Source organism: Pecten maximus, chromosome 2 (genome assembly GCF_902652985.1).
Source record: "Pecten maximus chromosome 2, xPecMax1.1, whole genome shotgun sequence".
Taxonomy (NCBI): Eukaryota; Metazoa; Mollusca; class Bivalvia; order Pectinida; family Pectinidae; genus Pecten; species Pecten maximus.
In genome coordinates, this window is record NC_047016.1 from 52,253,599 (window position 1) to 52,268,887 (window position 15,289).

Genomic DNA, 15,289 nt, shown 5'->3' on the forward strand with positions numbered 1-15,289 from the left:
GAAGTCAAATATCAATAAGTGTGGTAGTGAGGTGACAATCAATGTCATATCGAAGTCAAATCTCAGTAAGTTTTGTATTATGTGACAATCAGTGTCATACCGAAGGTAAATGTCAGTTAGTTGGTAATGAGGTGGCAGAGTCAAAACGAAGTAAAATACCAGCAAGTCTTGTAGTGAGGTGACAATAAATGTCCTACCGAAGGCAAATGTCTGTACGTTAAATTGAAGACATCATAAATTATTAGTACCAACGATGATCCTCTTTATTTTATTTGTTTTTTGTTTGTTTAATTAATAGCACTATGAACAGTCAAAGCCGTACTGACGCGATAACCTTGTAGTGGCTACACCATTTTTAACTACATTGTGGAAGTCACCAGCTACATATATTTCAAGATGCTTCTGTAATATCAACCGTACGTCATATTACAATATATAAGGCATGTCTAGCACTTCCAAGACGTTATCGATATTAAAAGTTAAAAGACTGTCCCTGCTGATGTGTGTGTTTGATTACAATCTTAGCTGTATCAAACAGCAAAGAAATAATCGGTATTCATTTTCTCTGAATCATCATACGAGCTTTCTTCATCGGTACATGTTGTCTATTTACAAAGAAAAACCTCCAAGCCATAGCTTCATTGGAGTCACCAGTATCGATTTCGTATCTTCCGTTAAGATTCGCCGCCGAACAGCTGGTGTACCACCACGCACCATGTCGTCGAATAGCACAGTTGTTGCTAAGTTGGTCATGATCGCGGTCCTTTGTTGTGAACATTTCGCCGTTCTGCTTATGCATCGCATCACCTGCAGAAAAAGAATTAAAATAACAATATTGACTTCTGTATTTTTATGTTGTGTTATTGAGATTAAATTAAGACACATGCATTCATTTTCAAAATTATTTAAGGCTTCCTTCCAAAGTTAATATCTCCCCTCCCCGCCCAATTTATGAAGAAGTTGGCAGTGAAAGCATTGCTTGCAGAAGACTTTGGTTGCCATGCAAATCAAGCCAATGTGTTGCCAATATTTGTGTATAATGCATGCTTGTGTTAAACCGTAAAGATGAAGAACTTACGCTATCACCATTTCCCTAACAGCTGTCCTCTACTCATGAGGAACGTAACAAGACAGTGTTTGCATGTTAATGAAGACACTAGTATGAAGGCAGACGTGCCCGATATTTGTTGATATGCTTTGTGGTTCTATAATCACCGACTTAATTCTGAGAAAGTGATAACCCGATTTTCACCTAGAATTGTACATTGTAGCAGTTGGTTCCGTTGAAGCAAATGACGGATACCATTACGGAACACTTGGACAAACGATTCTTTTGTCGGTTTTTGTGTTAGTTAATATATAGGCTGTACTTCAGTATTCCCGGTTGTTTCTGTCTTATAACCAATGTATATATATATGTTTTAGGGCAAAGTAATTATCTTCAAGCAATTATTAACAGTTCTATTGAACATTCATAACTGAAGAACCGACTAGTAGTCGCTTTACCTATATTTAACACTTGGGAATTGACCTGATAAGCACCATCTTATACCTGAGAATTAACAGGACAAACACAATTTGATACCCGAGAATTCATCTGATAAACACCTTTTACAACCCTACTCTGTGTTTATATTTGCCATCTAATATTAAACAAGTATTGCCTTTTGTGGAGATGTACACGAGACTATACGGACATGATCAAGAGTTTGTTCATTGAGGCCGCAGGCCGAGGCGAACATACCCTTGACCAGGTCCGTATAGTCTCGTGTACACCGAACACAAAAGGCAATAACTGTTTTGTAATATGGCAAACTAAAATGAATGAAAAAATCCCAAGGCAATATTCTGTCATAATCATGTTGACTAAAGTTTTCAAAGTCGGCATGCAGACTGACTTTTTGCACTTAAATATGGTCGAAATAGTTCTGTTGCACCTGATGTATTTTTCTGGGTGTTGAACAAGTCTTTTTTCTTCAAAATCTTGTAATTCCTCGTCATTTGAAGTAGCGAAACGTTGTTGGGTTCTCGTCTGCCATCAGAGTGATGCCAAAAAATCGTTTGTTTCCAGAATTATGATTTGCTGTTGTCCAAAGTAACAGGTTGCGTGATTGGAGGTAAATACTGCCGACCTATTTGTGCTATAAATATAACAAACAGGTCGGCAATGCCTGGGAATTTTCCATGCTGATCTATTTTTTTTAGCACGAACAGGTCTACTCACTGATGGGAACATGTGAGGAAAACAGGAAATTGGCCAATGAAAATTATTGAAACAATCTAGCCATATTACAAAAAGTCTTGTTTTAAGTATTCTGGGGTAAATATTGTGGTGTAGTGTGATGTATTAGAACGTACTTATGTTGCCGGAGAAACCCGTGACATACAGTTGATAATTATCTGCCTCACTACCGATCTGAAAGTCGGAGTACTCGGCTATGCCAACAGTGCCATCCCAAGCTTCCAACTCAATCCGAAGTCTGTACGGCGCTAACTTGACCAGTGAATAAATCTTATCATTCCCTGAAAAATTAGATTGAAGAAATACAGCACTAATGTAAGGACATGAATAAGTGGTAGTTGTTCCTGACTATTTCATACATGAATCTCACAAGGTGTTGTGCATGACTACCTACTACACTTAGCTTATGGGTATTTAAAAATGTCATATTACATGTACCTAGCCAAAAATTTCCGGTAAGATCCCCGAATCCGGTTTTGTATTCGGTCCACTTTCTGAAGAAGTCGACAGCACTACTTTGCCGGTTGTGTATCAGCTGTAAGTGAAAAATACATTATAAGATTAGATAGATATTTGTTTGATAATGTAATCATAATAATTGATAAAATAAGGAATGACGTTAGAATTGTACCTGTCTCTTCCATTGGAAGGTCGCGACTAAATTTAGGATACTATCTTTTTTTCACTGCTTAGTGCTTTGCATTTTGGGAGTGGGGCGAATGGCTAGCCCGTTGTCAGTATAATGAGACCGGGTGGGGGAGTCCTGCTTGGTGTCCTTGGTAGTATTCTTTAGGTAGATAGCAGTAACAATCGTTATAATAATCAAAGGGAGACAAACATAAACATACCTAGCCTCCCAAAACATACACATACACACACACTCACAATACTCACGCTTCTCGCACGAAAGAAAAGCCGTCATTAAACGACCATAGCTGTTGATAGGACGTAAAACAATACAAAACCGCATCAAACCACGACAAAAAGAAAAAACAAAAAACAAAAAACAAAAACAAAAAAAACAATAGGAAGACGAGATAAGTTCTAATCAACATCTTCAACTTTGTAAATACAGCTGCTACGTTTGATTGTCTGCCTAACTGTTTTAATCTTTAATCAAATGGAGAAAAGTAATATAATATTGACATTTCAGACTTACATTCCAATGTCTCTGTTCGGTGTCCCTGTAACAGAATATGTCAAAACTTTCTCCAGGAATCGGGGTAATTCTGTAGACTTTTGAACCGCATGTAGGGTCGACATCGGTACAGTCTCTCAGATCAGTTACTTCTAAAGAACATAAAGTTGGTAAAGTTAAATACATTTCAAAATAGAAATATTTATAACAATATAGTTTTGAAATGTACGAAATTATCAACTTGATAAAATACATAATAATCATCGCTCATATCATCACAAATGGTGACAGAGCTCTTTTTTAACATCTAGATATTGCGCTTTCTGTTTGCCGCATTGTAATCCGCAAAGCCAAGAGAGAAATGTTGACAGAAGACTGGAAGAAACTGAACCGGGTCTGGTGTGCCTGGTTCATGAATATATATGTCAGTGTTCACTGACAGGAAAGAAATATGGTGAAATCCAAACAGCGCTTTACGAAAACCATGTTACATGTATCTGTTTGATATCCTTTTATGTTTACGGTCAAATAGATGACTGCTGAAAGCAGATTTTAAATGCTGTGAAATATTCATATATAGTATTTTTTAAAACAATATTACTCAGCGTGTAAAGATTCCCGGACACATTGAAAATGTTCGATCGGTCGTGGAAAGTACAGACGCCGGATATTTCATCGTATGACACAGTTTCTCGTTGCCTGGTCAACCCATACGCTAGACACGCCGATAACGAGACAGCTGAGGTCTGGTTCCCTCCAGTTTCCGGAAGTAAACACATGTCAACTGTAGCTACTCGGGCCCAATACTGTTGTTTTGTTGACGCTGCTCCTCCAATTACTGTAATATCGAAGGATATGCATTATTGCTAGGTTATATAAGAGCTGCACGTACAATTTGAAAAATCAATGTATCGTGTCAAACTTGTTTCGATAGTCAACGGCTTGTTCCCTTTATCGTTATTTCCCTGACACAAATGTACTTTACGGTTATGAGTGATGTACTTTGAAAAAAAAAAAACGTATCCGGGAGCTATATGATCCCAATTATGATACCATTCAATACTTTTAATGGAGCAATATGATCTCATTTATCAACATATCTGGGGATTCCATTGTCACTACCGTGGTTCTCATTTCTAGGACGTGACATAGCCGTGTTGTCACTAAAGCTTAAAACGCCTTTACTTTTTCAACTGTTAACGTTACAATCTATATTTTGTTAGTATAATCATTAACTTACATGACTGTATTTGTACAATTAAAATTTTCCAAAAAGCTCTAGTTGCATTTCGTGAGATATGTCTCTAAATTTGATGATGTCATAAATGCATATTGTCGTTGTTTACATTGCATATAGATCAACACTTAAAAACAAATCGTATCCAGCCTACAATGTTGACAAGCAACAATAACTTTAATGGCAAGCATTAACAACCATGCTTAATGAGCTATCTATCTCATTCACCTGTCGATTTAAATATTCGAATCATTTAAATATCATTTCTCGGTTGACAGCTTTGAATAAAACAGAAAAGTAGAAATATCAATATACTACAATATATGTTTTGATTGTGTTCAACAGTTATGTCGCTATCTGTGTACAGCAATATCCCCGTGCTAATACGTTTTGCATAACAACAACAGATCAGGGAGATCACTGTATATGGAATTGATAATAAAATCACGTGACAAAAATCTCCCGAAATGCATTTTTCTTTTCAGCCAACTGCATGAATGAAGTTGGATCACGGGAGTCGTTTTACTACGTGTGTTACTAATAAATACACAGGTTTTGTACATATTTAGGAAACTCCCTGCTGGACGTGGATTTACATCAAAAGTTAAAAATAAGTTGAAGGCGAATATTTACCTTCACTGGAACTAGACTTGATATAGGATCTTACTGGAACTACATGTGAAAAGAAACACTATCTCACATCCAGTTAAAGTAAGACTCTATTTCACATCTAGTTCCAGAAAGACACTACGTCTAGCTAAAATAAGACACTATATCAGGTTTTGTTCCAATAAGACACTATCTCACGTCTAGTTCCACTGAGACACTATCTCACGTCTAGTTCCACTGAGACACTATCTCACGTATAGTTCCTTTGATATACTATATCACGTCTAGTTCCTTTGATATACTATATCACGTCTAGTTCCTTTGATATACTATATCACGTCTAGTTCCTTTGATATACTATATCACGTCTAGTTCCTTTGATATACTATATTACGTATAGTCTTAATGAGACCCTGTCTCCAATCTAGTTCAGAAAAAAACACTATATAACGTCTAATTGTAGTAAGAAACTATTTCAAGTCTAGTTCCAGAAAGACAATATATCTCGTCTAGTTCATTTGAGACACTATCTCACGTATAGTTTTATTGAGACACTGTCTCACGTCTAGTTACAGTAAGACACTATCTTCGGTCTAGTTCCTTTGAGACACCGTCTCACATATAATTCCTTAGATATACTATATCACGTATAGTTCTATTGAGACACTGTCTCATATCTTCTTCGTTTTAGACACTATCTCACGTCTAGTTCAAGAAAAACACTATATAACGTCTAATTAAAGTAAAAAACTATTTCTCAAGTCTAGTTCCAGAAAGACACTATCTCTCGTCTAGTTCATTTGATACACTATCTCACATATAGTTACAGTAAGACACTGAATCACGACTGGTTCTATTGAGACACTATTTAACGTCTAGTTCTAGTAAGACACTATCTTCGGTCTAGTTCCTTTGAGACACTATCTGACGTCAGTTTCAGAAAGATACTATATCTCTTATCTTACTTTATTGACACACTATTTCACGTCTAGTTCAACTGAGACACTCTCTCAAGACTAGATCCATTGAGACATTGTTTCAAGTCTTGTTTTATTGAGGCACTGTCTCACGTCTAGTTCCAATGAGACACTGTATCACGCCTAGTTCCAATGAGACACTGTATCACGTCTAGTTCCACTAAGACACTATATCACGTCTAGTTCCAGTTAGACATAATCTCGCGTCTAGTTCCAGCTAGACACTTTCTCACGCCTAGTTCCAGTGAGACGTCTAGTATTATTCCAGTAAGACGCTATTTCACGTCTAGTTCCAATGAGACACTCTCTAGCGTTTAGTTCCAGTGAGTCACTATCTCATGTCTAGTTCCAGTAAGTCACTATATAAAGAATGGGCGCGCCACTAATCCACGACAAAAACGTGACTATTAAAGTGGTCTGATTGCATAGTGGTAGCACACTTGCTTTCACCTAGGCGGCTCGGGCTCGATTCCCTGATCGGAAGTGAAAAGTTATGGGATTACCTTCCCGAACAAGTGAGGTTTTTCGCGTGCTCTGGTTGACTCTCACAGTAAGACCCCTCGCACTCTTTCATCTAGTTAAACAAGTGTGATGAATATAAGCCGAAAAAAAGTTATTTCGCAATTATTGTAAAATAAATGAAATATACATTTACATAATCTACGGCACTGGAGGACACAAGTTTCGGGTCTCAAAATACTGCCAAATTTCAAAAAGGTTTTCTCTATTAATTTTTATCCGATTTAACATCTCAAAATGCCAGTGTGACAATACAAAGCTATATTTTAAGATTACCGCATAACTCCTCCACTAATGTAAGTCCACAATGCTTAAATTGTCTCGAACTCTAAACAAGTTACACCTATTTGACTACATTCCGTGTAATTTCGCTTCACGGGGATTCGGTTTTATTTTTTTCATTTATTTTTTAATTATAATAATTTTCAGTCGTGACAAGATCCTGCCTCCCAACTATGGTAAATACAATCTGAGGTGTATTTGGATTGATAAAAAATACTTTAAAAAAAATAAAGGAAAAGGGCAGGTATTGATTATAACAATATATTAACACAACATGTAGGTGAAAATATATCCAGGGGAAAATATGGCAAGGCAATTAGCTACGTCATCCATGTTTTAAGTTAATAAGTGGCTCCTATGTCAGGTCAGAGGTTACATGACAGGGCCATTAGTCACATCATTCATTCAAGTTTCAGTTGGTAGCCCCTGGGACATGTCAGAGGTAACATGATGGGGCTATTAGCCATGCAGTTCTAGTTCAGTTGGTAGCCCCTGGGTCATGTCAGAGGTAACATGGTGGGGCTATTAGCTATACCTGTAGGACACCAGGTAGACCTTGTGGCATTAAATCCATTGGTCAATATTAATGTCGCATGCATTTTTCTCAAAAGCATTTTTCAATTACATAGGCAAAGTACAATGCTTACCAGAAAGCAGCCATCTGGCTCCACCAAACAAACAAAGCAACCCAGGGTTCGACGTACAGACTCATCAATACCCATAGCCAACCAGCAGCCACCACAGCCGCAGCCCGTACTAACAGCTATTAGAGCTATTTACAGCTTAATGACAAATAACATGCAAGATCCCAGCAAGGGCACAACACCAGCCCCTACACCAACTGCCCAACCACTAGCACAAGACCAGGAGATATCAGTAACCGATCTTCTAGAGGAGACCACAGAGGACACTCCTGGGAGCCTTATACCCGAAATAACAGTGACAGGTAGCAATCGACCGCTAGATTGCAACATTGACCCCAAAACTAAGAGCCAGATATGGGCAAACCAATATGTAGATTTGGGGACTTTAGTATTTGAGGCTAAACCCCAGGTCTTGGATATCTAAAGTACCTCAGGGAAGTTTGGCCTTGTCCCTAGGTATAAATCGTATAGAATCAACACCATAGAGAAATGGAACGAGGCTTTCAGGGTCTTTGTTGCAATCTATGCACAGGAATATCCAAATAATACCCCACAATTAATGAAGTATAGTGCCATGGTAAATACAATAGCCACTGATAAGGGGGATTGGCAATTCTATGACACTTACTTTAGGAAATGGAAGGCACAGGAAAACCTACAATGGGGTAGTTTAAATACTGAGTTGTATACCCAGGCAATCACTAAAGGGTTCACTAAAACGAATAATTTTCGAGGCCAACAAGCTAACGGAACCACAAACACCAACAGCCGCATGCGTAAAGTTTGTTTCCCATTCAACAGAGCAGTATGTTCCAGACAAAACTGCAGATTCCTTCACAAATGTGAGCAGTGTGGGGGAGATCATTCCAAAAAATCCTGTCCAGGGTCCACTGGCAAGGCGGGGTCAAGCGGTTCCTCCTCCCAGGGAAATAAAAACAAATAACCGTAATACTGGTATATACAGCTCAGCCCCAGTAGTTACTCCTATCAATGTACCTAGGCTTAAATATTGGCTAAAAGGTTATCCATCACATTTAGCAGACAATCTCATTGAAGGGCTTACCAATGGTTTTCATCTCCATTATTCTGGTCCAAGATTATTTAGAGATGCAGATAACTTAGTTTCAGTAAAACAACATCCAGAGATATTACGAGCTAAAATAGATAATGAAAAATCCTCGGGCAGGATTGAGGGGCCTTTCGATACCCCACCATTTGAGAACTTGCATGTTTCTCCTCTAGGTTTAGTACCAAAAAATCCCCTAATGAGTTTAGAGTAATCCATCACCTTAGTTACCCAGAGGGTTCTTCTATCAATGATGGTATTCCTTCGGAGGAATGCTCAGTTCAATACCAAACCATTGATCATGCAATATCCCATATCTGTAGCATAGGAGTAGGTGCCATAATGGCTAAAACCGATATTGAATCTGCATTTAAATTAATACCTATAAGTCCTGAAGATCATGAATTATTAGGCTTAAAAGTAGATGGAAAATATTATTTTGACAAAACCTTACCGATGGGAGCATCTGTATCATGTAGTTTATTTGAAAGTTTCAGTACTGCACTACACTGGGTGGCGGAGCATAAATTGGGGATAAATTATTGTGTTCATGTGTTAGATGATTTTTTAATAGCTACCTCCCCTGAAACAGCAAAATGCCAAAGTCAGTTGGACAGTTTTTTTTATTCTGCAAAGAGATTAGGACTCCTATTAAATCAGAAAAAACTAAAGGTCCTTCAACAATTATGGTACTTTTAGGGATTGAACTGGATTCCATTCTTATGGAAGCTAGGCTACCCATGGACAAAATAAACAAGATCAGGAACAACATCAATCACATGATCACTCGTAAAAAAGTTACTCTTAAGGAAATACAATCCTTGATTGGTCTCCTGAATTTTTCGTCCAGAGTTGTCGTCCCTGGTAGAGTATTTCTCAGACGTTTGATAAACTTGACAAAATGGTTTAAACGCCCTCATCACTGGATTCGAATCACTCAAGAGGCTAGGAAAGATTTAGCAATGTGGTTAAGTTTTATCACAGATTTCAATGGTAAAACCATGTTTTTAGATTACATATGGGAAAATTCAAACCAGCTCCACCTTTACACTGATTCCAGTAATATTGGCTTTGGGGCAATTTTTCAAAACTCATGGTTTTGTGGAAGATGGGCTGAATCTGTTTTTCCTTGCCATATTTCAGTGCAATAATTTTTCCCATTAGTATTGGCCAAAGAAACCTGGGGGTACAAGTTCCAAAATAAATGCATTATGTTCCATTCTGACAACTTGGCTCTAGTAGAAGTTGTTAACCGTCAAACAGCTAAGGACATTAACCTAACGTCCCTAATTCGCAGATTGGTTTTAATATGCCTAAAGAATAACATTCTGTTTAAAGCATGCCATATTCCTGGTATCCAAAATACTGCTGCGGATATGCTCTCACGATTTCAGATCAGTGCTTTTCTGAGGGAACATCCCCAAGTCAACAAAGAGCCGGAATTCCCCTTAGGCCATCTCTGGACAATCTTCTGATGCATAAGGAATTGTTTCTAACCAGTGCGCTTGCTCCACGGTCACGTAAAGTTTACAAGAAAGCATATAGTGAGTTACAGAACTTTGCTAACTCAAACGATTTAGAGTTTGAACTGTTTCCCACTAGTGTTCAGTGTTTATCCTTATGTATTGCTTACAGTTCTACACGAGGCCTGGCAGCATCAACAATACCAACATATGTATCAGCCATAGGGTATTATAACAAACTGGCTGGTCACCCTGACCCTGGCAATAATTTTGTTATTCACAAGATGTTGAAAGGTTATTCAAAGTTAAATCGAGCTACAGATTTACGCCTGCCCATTACTTACCATATCTTATGCAAGTTATTAACAGGTGTGAAACACACTACGGGTAGTCGGTATGAACGAACTCTGCTGCAAGCCATGTTTCTCTTAGCATTCCACAGTTTCCTGAGAAAAGGGGAGATAACCCAGAGGTCTAAAAGTGATGATCCCTGCATCACATCAACCGGTCTCATTTTTACCAAATCCAAGGGGATTATTTCCCAGTTTAGTTTTACATTACAACATTTCAAAGGTCATTATGGCAACCCAGTGACCTTGAATGTTTTGGCCAACTCTTCCATTAACTCTCCTGTTAAAGCCATGTTAAATTATGTAAAGATGCGTGGGGCCAATTCAGGGCCCCTTTTTGTCTTACCAGGACAGATACCAGTTCCTCGGCCTTATTTTCCCCATCACCTTAACCGTGCCCGCATTTGGGCGGATCTGGACCGTGCTAGATTCAAAGGACACAGTTTCCGTATCGGCTCGGTCACATCTGCTCTGACCTTTCCGGATGTACAGTGGCGGTATTGAACCCCACCTTCGTGGCAAATGCATATATTTCTTGAAATATCTAGTCAATTTGGTATCTAGTCAATTTGCTAGTAATTTGTTAACCAGAATGATTACATAAATGTTGTGTCTCCCTTGGGATTATTGGTCTCTGGGTGACTGGATAGTTCTTCTAAGTCATATAAGTCTAGTCAATTTTTGTAATAATTGATGCTACTACAATCATTTGACTCATTACACATTTTGTTGTATTACCCTTGGGATCATTGGTCTTTGGGTGAATGGCAAATACCTATGGAGAACTGTAAATCTTCAATAGCTAGGTATTTGTTTTTTTGTAATTGAATTGTACCATTTATTTGGTCACCCATGGGATTATCGGTCTCTGGGTGACACTGACGTCGTTTGGAGTTTAATAAACGACCTTTTTCATTCAGTACGTCTTTGTCATTTCATTATTGGCCACGAACAAGCAGCTTACGTGATTTAACATAAAGGATAATTTGTGTTTCAATTTAGGAATATTGATCAACATGAAACTGAAAGGAAAAATATTCCGAGGGATGCTACTGGAAGCAGACGGAACAAAAATAGTTGATTCTGAAACTGTTTTGTTTACTCGATGTTTAAGCCTATTCAGCTCATTGATCATTAATCATTTATACTACAAAAAAATCTAGAATGGAACAGAGAATAATTAAAATTTTAATATAAAATCATCTTACCTGATAGGACTAGTAATGAAACTTCCAAGTGCATCATGTATCTTCTCTCACAAAGTGTATTGCCTAATGTTCCAATTGGAATACTTCGCTTTAGATGAGATAGGACGATGCTTATTATAGTGTGTACTGCAGTTATGACACAACTTATGTGTAACCCTGGTTGGATGTTAAATATGGAAGAACACATGGAGCGACGGTAATAAAGGTTTGTTTCGTTAATTATTAGTGAGGCATATTGCCATGTTGTACTTTAAAGGCTTAACTGTTAACAAAACACATGTATACTTTATACCATACATTTTCATCCAAAGATATTTGGCTCACTTATTCATTCCTATTATCACATTTTGCACTGAATATCATTTTTCCTATTTCATAAAAGCTTATTACCATGGATAATGGGATTCTAATTCGCAAGGGTAACGGGATTTTGATTCCCATAGGTAACGGGATTCTTATTCCCTTGGGTAACGGGATTCTTATTCCCATGGGTAACGGGATTCTTATTCCCTTGGGTAACGGGATTATTATGGCTATGGGTATCGGGATTCTTATTCCCATGGGTAACGGGATTCTTAATCCAATAGGTAACTGGATTCTTGTGGCAATAGGGAAACGGGATTCTTATTCCCATGGGTAACGGGTTTCTTATTCCAATGGGTAACGAGATTCTTATTCCCATGGGTAACGGGGTTCTTATGGTTATGCGTATCGGGATTATTATTCTAATGGGTAACGGGATTCTTATTCCCATGGGTAAGGAGATTCTTATTCCCATGGGTAACGGGGTTCTTATGGTTATGGGTATCGGGATTATTATTCTAATGGGTATGGGGATTCTTAATCTTATTGGTTACGGGGTTCTTATTCCCATGGGTAACGGGATTCTTAATCTTATGGGTAACGGGGTTATTATTCCCGTTGGTAACGGGATTCCTAATCTTATTGTTTACGGGGTTCTTATTCCCATGGGTAACGGGATTCTTAATCTTATGGGTAACGGGTTTCTTATTCCCATGGGTAACGGGATTCCTAATTTTATTGGTTACGGGGTTCCTATTCCCATGGGTAACGGGATTCCTAATCTTATTGGTTACGGGGTTCTTATTCCCATGGGTAACGGGATTCCTAATCGTATTGGTTACGGGGTTCTTATTCCCATGGGTAACGGGATTCTTAATCTTATGGATAACGGGGTTCTTATTCCCATGGGTAACGGGATTCCTAATCTTATTGTTTACGGGGTTCCTATTCCCATGGGTAACGGGATTCCTAATCTTATTGGGTACGTGGTTCTTATTCCTGTGGTTAATGGGATTCCCAATCTTATTGTTAACGGGGTTCTTATTCCCATGGGTAACGATATTATTATTCCCATGGGTAACGGGATTATTATTCCCATGGGTAATGACCCCGCCTCTTAATGACCCTGGCTGTTCACATGGCGATTAACTCATCAAACAAACTCAGCGGCACGCTTCTCAGAAGATGCTTTCCCTTTTGAAACACCTTGTCTTAACATTGTTCTTTGAACGACCCCTCCTCCAACATTTATCTTACATGCCGGCAATATATCATCTTTTTTCGAGAGTAATGGTTTAAGTAAGGATTGATCATATGTCTATCTGTATATTACAACACAGTCCCCATTGTGAATCTTAACATGCTTGACATTGCGTCTTTCTGTATATTAAAATTCAGACTACCTTGTCTATCGCAAAATGTTTAACACCGCTTCTGTCTGTCAATTACAATTAAGATTGCCTTGTCAATCTCAATACGTTTGACTATTCTTCTATCTGTATATTACAACACCGACTGCCTTTTCTATCACAATATGTTTAACACTTCTTCTGTCTGTATATTACAATACAGACGGTCTTGTCTATCACAATATGTCTTACAATGCTTCTGTCCGTCACTGATTTATTCATATAAAGACAGAGGACCCTTCCTTTATTATAGCTGTCAGAAGTTGTTGAATAGGGCAAAGGCAGTAGAGGAAGTCAAAATTTGTCTGGTCAAACAGTAGTTTAGTTTAGAGAATCAGACTGTGTGTACAGTGGTAGTAATACTACTAGTGAGGATAAGATTAGTCGAGATCAACTTAAACTAATTTCAGAAAGGCTGGGCGATATAGGAAAATGACAGTCTTAACAACGAGATAATATTTCTTGAACAAATTAAAACTGTGTTCTAGAAGCCGTTATTTGGACAAAAATAGTGTTCATATATCAGAATTGTTTTTCTTTTGTTTACCGACTCCTATATCACAGTATTGAACATTTGAAATAAAAGTCAACGCTTCTATATGTACTTTTCTGTTACGTGTAGGGAGAAAACTAGATTGTTTAAACATTAATACTGACGGTGTATCAGCATTGCATTGTCTTGTTAGTTATCTTGATCAATGTCAGGATACAGTCGTTAAACTAACTATATATAAACTATGTTAGGTACAGTGAAATGGTACGGAATAAATAATTGAAGGGACAAAGTAAAAGCGGGGTACTTTTATGCCGCATTACATACCGATAGTTTCATATCTTTGTGCGAGAACGGCAATGATTATTAGATAGGATGCTGTCTCTAATTATCAAAATATACCTCAGCTCTTACAGTGAAGACATATTCATTATTAGTGACAAGTGAAAAGATGGGATCCCCTGAGAGAGAACTGCACTCGGAAATCCTCGTCTTTTGTTAGATGCCGTTATCCCAGAACCATGCAAAATAATCAAAAGCACTGACTGACATGCTTTAAAAGCTCGACAAGATAAATGAGTGGGCGTGTTCAAGTTGATAGAATCGATGAGCGATAATTAAATGATTTCTTATTCATGTACATAGCATAAGGGTTGCTTTTTTGTGGGTTTTTTTGTGTTTTTTTTGTGTGTTTTTTTTTTTTTTTTGTATGTTTCCGCAGGTACATTATGAAGTTTAATTTTTGGTTGAAATCAACAGTCTGCTTTCCATTTGATTCTTGTTTTTAGGGACAAATTCAGGCCTAAAACTTTTGAACTCACACACGTAGATTGCATGTCTGGAAGCTTTAGGTAATTAATGACCCATTTCTATGCGAGATACACTCAATGAAATACGATATGATAAACCATTTCTGGTAAATCTTGCTTAACATTATTGGCGAAAATTAGTCAATCATCAGTTCATTCATACTTGCCTATATTAAAGGGACATTCCAACTGTTTAATTAGTGTATGCTATAAAAACAAAAGTAAATGCAAATCTTGTATTTTTCTCAACAGGTAAAAGTTCTAGTTGGTTTTTGATAATGATTTGATTTTACATATTTTTTTACCAAAAGTGGAGCAGAGGATCAGGTATTTAAAAAAAAAAATTTAAACTAATTAACGCCTTTTCCTCTAATATAGTTCATATATTGATATTTACACGATAACATTACAAACCATAATATACAAATGTACAAATAATACATTTTACTTTAAACCTTTTGCTGGTGTTGATGGAAATTTGCACGTGTCTAAAAACTTGTGTATTGATGTCTACGGACAAATTTTCATTTCCAAATAAAA

General features: G+C 37.5%; 3 protein-coding genes across 3 annotated transcripts; 2 read left to right on the plus strand and 1 right to left on the minus strand.

Annotated features, from left to right (window-relative positions):
- Positions 1 to 321: 321 nt before the first annotated feature.
- On the minus strand, positions 322 to 9,875 carry LOC117343715 (ficolin-2-like). The gene is made up of 5 exons (XM_033906187.1): positions 9,749 to 9,875; positions 3,402 to 3,532; positions 2,681 to 2,777; positions 2,359 to 2,523; positions 322 to 807 (listed from the first exon to the last, which is right to left on the minus strand). The coding sequence occupies exons 1-5, from the start codon at positions 9,873 to 9,875 to the stop codon at positions 557 to 559; spliced, it is 771 nt and encodes a 256-aa protein (XP_033762078.1). The 3' UTR covers positions 322 to 556.
- A 178-nt stretch (positions 9,876 to 10,053) lies between these two features.
- On the plus strand, positions 10,054 to 11,031 carry LOC117343724. Its single transcript, XM_033906199.1, has one exon. The coding sequence runs from the start codon at positions 10,054 to 10,056 to the stop codon at positions 11,029 to 11,031; it is 978 nt and encodes a 325-aa protein (XP_033762090.1).
- A 1,336-nt stretch (positions 11,032 to 12,367) lies between these two features.
- Positions 12,368 to 13,159, plus strand: LOC117343732. The gene has a single exon (XM_033906208.1). The coding sequence runs from the start codon at positions 12,368 to 12,370 to the stop codon at positions 13,157 to 13,159; it is 792 nt and encodes a 263-aa protein (XP_033762099.1).
- The last annotated feature ends 2,130 nt before the right edge of the window (positions 13,160 to 15,289 follow it).